Source organism: Rhincodon typus, chromosome 2 (assembly GCF_021869965.1).
Source record: "Rhincodon typus isolate 14 chromosome 2, sRhiTyp1.1, whole genome shotgun sequence".
Lineage (NCBI taxonomy): Eukaryota > Metazoa > Chordata > Chondrichthyes > Orectolobiformes > Rhincodontidae > Rhincodon > Rhincodon typus.
Genome location: NC_063333.1, coordinates 332,132 through 341,649, shown reverse-complemented (window position 1 = coordinate 341,649; position 9,518 = coordinate 332,132). Strand labels below are relative to the sequence as shown.

Sequence of the window (9,518 nt, the reverse complement as noted above, 5' to 3'; positions counted from 1 at the left end):
CCACCACCCTCTGTCTTCTTACAGCTAGCCAATTTCTGATCCAAACCACTAAATCACCCTCAATCCCATGCCTCCGTATTTTCTGCTATGCCTCTTCAGAACTTCCTCTGGAATAACACCCACAACAATTTCTATTCGGTCATCCCATGTCACTGATGTAAACTGAATGCAGGGTGTTCAGCATTAATTCCTGGGGAACACCATTTGTCACAGCCTGCCAACTGCAGATCATTCTTTTTATTTCACTGTTTCCCACTTCCCAACTCGTTCACCTTGAATTATCTCCAATTTCATGCAGTCTCATTTTTGCTTACACTTAGTGAAGACCCTTACCAAATGTCAACTGGAAGATCATAATGATAACTCCTATTGACTTCAGTCAAAAACGGAACCCAAGTGAGGAAATTTCAGCCATATTAATCCTCATCTTCCAAAGGTGACTGCATTTAGGCACAGTACCAAAGGTCCAGAAAGCTAACATCACATCACTGCTCAAAAAGGGAGAAAGAAACAAACTCAAGCCAGCAAGTTTATCAATAGTGGAATTCATTACTGAGCACACAAAGTGAGCATTTGGAAAAATACAGCCAATCAGGAATTCAGCATGATTTTGTGAAGGGGTTAAAATAAAGTGAAAGTTAATGCTAGCAAATCATGAGGCAACACAATCAAAGTGCTTAAAGTGGCTAAAGGATAAATAGATGCAGCTAAAGGGTCTATAACAATACACCACAGAAGATTAAAGTTAGGAAATTCGGTACAAGAGGGCAGGACAGTTGCAAATTTGTAGAATTCCTGTCCAGGTTTAGTGGTCGAGGCATAAACTATTTCAGCTTTAAGGATTAAACTGGGTAAGTGAACGAAGGAACAATGGGAACAGTGCAGATAAACATGCCAATGCTGAGTGAAATGTAACACTTAGTTTGGTCTGAATGGCCTGTTTTTGTGCTGCAAATTCTGCACACTCGTGAAGACAACAGATCTTGAAATAGCACTGAAGATTAAACCAATGAATGATCGTACACAATAACTGTGACTCTTAGGTGCCCACCAAAGGAAGAATATTATAGACTTAGAGAATGGCCCATGACCACTCAATGAATGACTATTTAGACGAGGGAATGAGTTCTATTTAATTTTGGCTTGTACTCCTTGGTACAAGGGATCAAGTTGGTGGAAATGGGAATTGAATTTCTTCCTCTTGCGTGGAAATTCATAAAAACAGAAGTACCATACAACACAAAATAAACTGCTGAAACAAGTCAAAGTTTTATCCTCCCTCAAACAATATGCTAGGGGCATGGACACACTACTGATAATTAGTGAAAACTAATACTTCCTTGGGAAGTCAGAGATGCAGAGGAAAGACAGGAAAGAAAAATTAAGATAAACAAAACAGCAGAACAAGTTTCCGGACTTTTGCTTATGCTCACTCAGTTCTCTTATTTTAAGGAAAGAGTGCTCCAACTTCTCCAGTCTTAAAACCCAGTCCTCCCAATGTTACCTACGTGACTCTTCTCTGCATCACCTCTAGATCTCTCTGATAACTAAGAGTCATATCAGACTCCAAACATTAACTGATTTCTCTCTCCACACAGCTGCTGAGTTTTTCTAACATTCTGTATTTGTCTCGTCTGACTGGTACACTATTCCTGTCATATAATTCAGAGTTGGCCAGTTGATTGCTGCTCCAGTAACAGGCACTTTGAGCACTCAAGCCAATAAACTTTGCCATTTCCATCCATCCCTTAACTTCACAGTATGTTATACCCCCATCTATTTAAAATCATGAAGTATCAATATTCCAGGATTAAAGGGAACACCAAAGCAAACTGTCCTCATTCTGCATTTGTGACAGTGTAGTGGCTCAACTCCATAGTTTCAAATTTTCCCACGTTACTTCATTGCAGTCAGTTTGTTAACTTATGTTTGATGTTAGTCCCCCAGCCTGCTAATTCTCACGACTATCTTGAGTCAAACTAGAATGTGACCAAGATCATTAATTTTTGAAGGGTCCCAACCTGAAACGTCAACTTTCCTACTCCTCTGATGCTGCCTGGTCTGCGGTGTTCCTCCAGCTCCACACTATGTTATCAGGATCATCAAATGTTACTTATCCCAGAGACTAAATTGCAACACTGTGGGAAACCCTGCAAAGGAGATCAGCTTAGCTTGAAGTGGTGGAGACTCCATTATGGTTAGGACCCTGAAGATGAATGCCAGTTTTAGCGGCACTACTTTCACTAAGCCTCAGGTGATACTGAGCTATCGCAGTGTTTCATGCTAACCGGCCCTCAATAATACAAAATCATGCAAAGAAAGTAAAGAGAACCTTGTGTTTCATTGTGACAGAGTCCCATGACATGTCGATGCTCTTGATTGGCCCAAAGGGAGCAAAAGCCTGTCGGATGGTATCTTCCCCCAACTCATAGTAAATCGATCCAACGTAAACACGACACATGATCGCCAGCGCACGCTGTCTCTGTGCTGCCATCTGATCCAGAAAGGGAACAAAAGACGTGTGAATATGTACATCCAAGCAACACTAATCTAAGCACCCTAACAGAGAAAATCTGGACAGTAGGGACAAGTAATAGAGCATTACTGCAGGTGGTTAAATAACAGGCTGCATCTTTCAGGCAACTTATCTGCTAAACTGCAAATGCAGATCTCAGTTAACAAATGCCGTACAAAATAATTAGCTAAATAGAGAAAAAAACTAGCACTTACTGTGGATTGTACAGCCTCAAATAAGCACATTTCAAGTTGTCAAAATGATCCCATTGGTTATAACTCATCTTTTACAGGTTGCAATGTCAAACCACCAGTTTGAAGAATGGCAGAAGGGACGCCTTCACTTCACCTAAGCTGCAGTCTCTGCTCACATTGTGCTCCAATGAGCTGAATGGCAGGGAGTCTTTGCTGCAATCCTATCCTACCATCCTGTCTGCAATCTCATTTAGTGGACTTGTTTCACAATGGATCAGCAATGCTACACCAACTGCACTCACACTCTCAGACTGGGAGGTAAGTTGGGAGAAGATTGGAGAAAGCAAGAGAGATTCCCAGAACTGTATCACACTAGAATGTGCCAGACGGTCAGCACTTGGGAACTCTGAGCCAGTTCAGCATTGGGGTTGACATCTCAATCCTTGTACAAGGGCCTCATCGTGGGTGAAAAAAAGGGAAATGTTTATGGAAAAGGCATGAACAAGCCAATCGCAAAATCCCACAGCACTAATGGTGACGAAGAGGAGGCCTGGGCTATGTTCTCCCCTTGAGTGGGAAGGAGACATAAAGCATTGCTGCAAATTTAGAAAGGTCACAAGGGACAGGGAGAAAAGAGGGAGAGAGAAAGGGTGGGGGGGAAAAAAAAAAGAGAAAACATAAAATTTCTATCCACCCTTACCACCACTTCCACAAAAAGAAAGCTGACAAAACAGTCGTGGAAATTGTTCAAAAAGCAGTCCAGATGTGATGAGAAGGGAAAACACACAGACATGCAAATGTCATTGTAAACTGTAAGCCTATTAGTGCACGTTTCCTCGAAGCTTAACAATCCCACTTTTAAGAAGTACAACAAAAGAGCCCCTATGAAAAACCTCCAAAAAAATGAAGTTAATCAAACCAGTATTCTCAACAGAAAAGAGCAAGTGCTAATTTCATAGCAATTTTAAGCTTCTGATAACATTTGCTGTCTCTTTCTCACACTCCTTCTCTTTCCTCTCCACGCCACCTGACAAACTGTCTAAAGCATTAGAATCTGCAGTTACCTTGTGTGCCTGCACAGGTGCTTACTACACCAGATTATGACCACTCTGCAGCAGAGGAGCTAAAATCGCTTACTGTGGGCTTTTAACCAAAACAAAAATCACACTGCTCAAGACATTTTCAAAACTCCAAGTGTTAGTGCTTTTTGACAGAAGTCCCTACCTGATCTTTGGAGTCGAGACAATCGCACAGTTCCCAGCATGCCCATTTTCGAAAGGAACCCAGTGTCTGATGAGAGGAAGTCACTTATGAAAAAAATCTAATAAAGCCTTTTTGTTTAAATTTGAGGTGACATTAAGTGTTATGGATGTCGGTACGCCAGAGTTCCCACTAGGATTTTTAAAATTTAAATGGACAGAAAAATTAAGTCCTCTTTGAGTTTTTGTATTTAATGGCTAAAACCAGAATTAGTGGTTTTCGTTATTAGTGCACTCTCCCATAGCCAAAACTTCCATGCATACTGCACTCATCACATTGAGAATGTATAAGGTTAGATACAGTGAAGCCCCCTTATTGTTACTTCTCTATATCCCTCTTTTCACACTGTCTAGTATGCCACAAAACACAAAACTGGTCCACAGTCAGTTTGGTTCAATCAGTATCTAGTGCTTTAATCTGATCTCCGAGTCGACCCTACCCTCCTCCCCCCTCTCAGAAGTGATCAGGACATATGGACGATGTCGTCCTCCCATCTCTAAAGATGGCTGCGCACTGACAGAATCGGGATGAGTCTTTTGAGGAAAGTCATTATAATCACTAAATTTGCAACAAAATTCACAAATAAGGTGAGGGAGGGAGAAAGAGAGAGCGAGCGGAAGGGAGCAGGGAGTGGAAAATTTAAAAAGAAATGGTGTACAGACCACGCACTGAAAAGGACCCCGAGTATAAGCATCCAGCAGACCTAGAGCCATTCACCAACAGCACAGTAACACACAGTTCTCCAGCAGTTTGATGGGCCGAGTGTGACAATAAAAGGGCTTCCATATGGAAAGCTTTTCACTATGGGACTTCACTATTTTGCCTCTGGATTTATTACGATACCCACTATCTGTTCCCCAACCTTTAACTATTCTCAAAAGATCAGAGACAGGGCAAATCTACTCAAGATTTTAAAATAATAGGAACCCTGATGTACACGTACACAGTTTCAAGTAAGCTCAATATTTTAAAAAAAAGGAACCCAGACTCCAATCAGAGACAGACTCAGGTTTTATATTACTGAGGTGACAAATAAAGTGATAATGTGAGTACACAAACAGTCAGAATGGTGAAGACTTCAAACAGGAATAGAGAAAGTGTCCACAACCCAGTATTTGAACTGTCAAAACAGCAAAACTACTGGGTTGTAAAAGAAAAAGAAAAGAAAATGAATGGATAACAAATTGCAACTGAGAGCTCCATCCAGCAAGCTAGGACACTCCAGCCTAACACCATAGGTGCAAATTTAGTCATTGCAAGGATTTTAACAAGTTAAGAAAGGCACATGGCCACTGCCATTGTTTAACACCAGTCCATGCATTAACACTACTGCCTATAGAAGAAGTGAGTGGGAAATGCTGCTTTACAATGCTGTAGCAAATCCGAAACAAATTTATCTACAATGCAACCCTTTTTTCATAAATCCTCCAGCACATTTAAAACCTTGCTTCCATAACAGATGGAAGCAGAAGGCAACTGAGTAACAGCTGACTGGAATACGGCAGTGTAAAGCACAGCACAGTCCACACGGTACCACTATAAATTTACAATATTAACAGTTCCAATGCTCAACTTTTAAAGCACAACTTTCATTCTTCGCACGTGAGAGAAGGATCAGGGTTGGAATTATGCCCAATAGAGCCCACCACCCTCCATTTGGACTTGTGCCTGTTGCCACAGTGCAAATAGGTTCAATCAAAGTTACAACTGATATTCTACATGACTGTGGCCAACGTTACCTATTCCTATCATTCTCAAACTATCAACATTTACATGCTGTCCCTTGATGTCAACTTCCAAAACAACATCAGGTTCCACATGTAGACCTTTAACAGCACCTTCCAAATCTGCAACTCTACCACCTAGAAGGACAAGGGCAGCAGATGCCTGGGAACACCACCAGCTGCAAATCTCTCAGTATCCTGACTTGCAACTATGTTCCCTCACTGTGTCAAAATCCAGTAATACTTGCTCTAACAGCAGATGGTGAAATCAAATTCAATAAAGCAACATCCTTCAGGGAAGGAAATTTGCAATCTTTACCTGGTCTGGTCTATGTGACTCCAGACCCAGAGCAGCGTGGTTGATCCTCAACCACCCCAAAGACTTCAGTGGTTCAGAATGCAGCTCCATATTCTCCAGGGCAATTAAGGACGGGCAATAAATGTTGGCCCAGCCGGTGACACTCACATCACTTGAGTAAACGAATAAAATTTATACCACACATCCACTTCTTCACCCTCCCACTATGTTTCATCTCTCAATCTGCATGTCCACCATCCAGTGCTAGATAAGCAGCAACAGCCAGCCAAGAAATATTGGGAAGACACCTTTACATCCTTACCACAAATTCCATTCCCTAACCACTAACTTTCCTTTCTCCCTGCCCAGTGATGCTGAATAAAGGCTTGATGTTGTATTTGCCCCACTCTTTCTGGAACAGTGGCCAGAAAGCATTTAACTGCAGATGCCTGTGGAAAGAGGTTTATAATTTTGAGTTTGTGACAGACAATATAAACACATTAATGTTAATAGCCTGGTTTTCAGTTTGACTCAGAAGAATCAGGGACTGAGTTCAACAACACCACAAACTCAGAAGCAAGTTGTAATTTTCCTCTGAGCAGAAATTTTTCAGTTCAATTCAAGGGAAGCTAGTCACCACAGCAGAAATGCTTAGTTTGTGAAGGTTCAAGGCTAGGAGAGCTTGGAAAGAAATCTGCAAATTATTAGAACTGAGAAAATTTAGGATATCAAACTTGTGAAGAGTCCATGTCAGTAGATACAGTATGCTATCAAGTGTTTTGACGATCCATGGTAAGGAGTTAAAGGGATTCCTTCAAGTAGAAACTCTCAGAATTGAGATGTGAATATAATTTCTCTGGAGTGGAGTCTCTGTAATGGATAGTTTTGGGAAATATGTTGAAACTTTGCTCTGATGTTTATGTTAAGCTATTCTCAAGTGCAATATCAATAAGACTGTTCCATTTCTTTTGTATTTTGTTATTCACTCATGGGACATAGATATCTCTGACTGGGCCAGCATTTACTGCCTGTCTGTCGTTGCCTTGAGGTGTTGGTGGGGAGTTACTTGCTGCAGTATTCATAGCCTCCGACTTGCTCTTGTAGCCAGTACTTATGTGGTGAATTCAGTTGAGCTTCTGGTCAATGATAACTCCCAGGATGTTGATAGTTGGGGATTCAGTGATGGTAACACCATTGAATGTCAAGGGATGGTGGTTAGATTATTTCATTGGTGATGGTCATAGCTTGGCATTTGTGTGGCATGAATAGTACTTGCCAGCCCAAGCCTAGGTCTCGTTGCATTTGAACATGGACTGCTTCAGTATCTGAGTCGTCGCGAATGATGCCGAATGTTGCACAATCAGCAAACATCCCCAGTCCCATCCCCGCCCTTATGATGGAGGGAAGGTAATCGATGAAGCAGCTGAAGACAGTTAGGTCTGGGACACTACCTTGAGGAACTCCTGCACAGATGTCCTGGAGCTGAGACGACTACATCCTATAACCACAATCATCTTATGTGCCAGCTATGACTCCAACCAGTAGAGTTTTGTGACAATGCTGTAGCTTTAAAGGTTATTTTGTTCTAGTTTTTGCTTTGAAGAGAAGTTGGAAGGCAGAGGTGCCAAGCAATCTGGGGTAACGTAAGCAAGTTGTGAGGCCTTGGGTTTTCTTTTAAACAGCCTGAATCTCAGATCCAGATCGCTGGGTTTTCGTTTTTTTTTCCAGTAGCATCAGAAGCTATCGGGGTCTCAAAAGATTTGGAAGCTTCAGTTAATGTCCCTTGGCCGCTACTCTTGTTGAATTTTCTGTTGATGTTTTCCCCTCCTGGATGGGAGAACTGTATGTGAGAATCTGAATTTTTCTTTTTGGAAAGGGGTGTGATTGTGGATGTTACTATATTGGAACAATAATTAATAATAATTACAGTACCTATTATGTTTTCCAATAGTTAAATTATTCTAAACTCCTCTTTTTCATTGGTTGTATTTTTAACTATAGTGTTTAAATAAATTGTGTTTTGATTAACATCTATTAGTTTGACCAGTCGCATTTCATTTGGAACAGACACTTTACATCTACCTTTAAAATAAGAAAAAGTTAAGAGTCCAGGCTACCTTCTTAAAATATTGAGGGGGCCATGTCTGGTCAATAACAGTTTGTCCCCTGATACACACTGATTTTCCAAAACAGTATGGTGTGAGGCTTAGTGCTTCCAGATGGTCAATGACAGGTGCACTGTCTAGTCTTGTTTCTTTGTCAAGACTTCGCAGTAATTGACACAACTGAGTTGCTAGGCCATTTCAGAGGGCATTGCTGTGGGACAGGAGTCACACATAGGCCAGACTACATAAGCATGGTAGATTTCCTTCCTTGAAGTACATTAGTTTATTGAATTCAAATTCTACCATCTGCCATGGTGATATTCAAATCTCAGTCCTCTGAGCATTAGCTGAGTCTCTGAACTAATAATCTAGTGATAACAGCACTAGGCCATCACTTCCTCTTCTGTTGTTAAAAAATATCTGCAGCCTTTAGAAAATATGTTTCAGTAATTAAACTGCCACATTGATTGTTAATTTGTTTAGTTAATCAAGTCAGATTTCATTCTGGGTTCTAACTTGTGGCTTGTTTGGGATCAATATTAATTGAATTTAATAGGGATGAGTGACAGGGATGATGCAACAGTGGATTACTGGAAACCATTAAAGCTAAACAGAGATTAAGCAGAAAACTGAAGACTGAAATTAAAGCAAGGATTTCAGAAGGATGAGATACTTGAAGTGATTACTCATCCTTTAGAATTAGGAGGGTAACTTGAAATTGTTAAGTACTAGAATCAGGTACAAAAACAGTTCTGAGAAAGGGTCACCGGACCCAAAACTTCGTTTTTTCCTTCACAGATGCTGCCAGACCTGCTGAGTTTTTCCAGGAACTTTGTTTTTGTTCCTGATTTACAGCATCTGCAGTTCTTTTGGTTTTTTTTTCTAGAATCAGGTATGATTCTATGAAAAAACTGGAGTTGGAGGAACTGGAGCAGGCCATTCATCCACACCAAGTCTGTTCCACCATTCAGTGATATTGTGGTTAATCTGTGGCCAAACTCTATATACCTTTGCTTAACTAAAATTTCTCTCTCCAAATTAAAAGCAACAACCAATGTAGCACTGACAGCAATTTGTGGAAGACAGTTCTAAGCCTTTACCTTTGTGTGTAGAAATATTTCCTAACATCTCTCCTGAACGGTCTGGTCCCAATTTTTAGACTACACCTTTAGCTCTGGGATCTCTAAGCAACTGAAGTAGTTGGTCTTCATCTACCCTGTCTTTCAAAGACTTTGATCAGATCACCCCTTAACCTTTTAAATTGTAGAGAAAACAGGCCTAATTTGTATTATCTCTCCTTGTAACAACCCTGGAAGTCCAGGCATCATTCCTGTAAATCTAGGTTGTACTAAGGTTTTGGAGTAGAGCTGTAGCTCGGGTTGTGGGTGTTGAGGTTGGTTGGCTCGCCGAGCTGGTTTGTTG

The 9,518-nt window shown here is 40.9% G+C and overlaps 1 protein-coding gene across 1 annotated transcript in view; it reads right to left on the bottom strand.

The window, feature by feature from the left end:
- LOC109935072 (poly(U)-binding-splicing factor PUF60) overlaps window positions 1-9,518 on the bottom strand; it is an 82,055-nt gene that overhangs the window by 63,217 nt on the left and 9,320 nt on the right. Inside the window, exons 4-5 of the mRNA XM_048617374.1 lie at window positions 3,934-3,999; window positions 2,333-2,494 (exon numbers count right to left, since the gene is read on the bottom strand). Coding sequence (XP_048473331.1) covers window positions 2,333-2,494; window positions 3,934-3,999 — 228 coding nt within the window. The remainder of the gene's footprint in view (window positions 1-2,332; window positions 2,495-3,933; window positions 4,000-9,518) is intronic.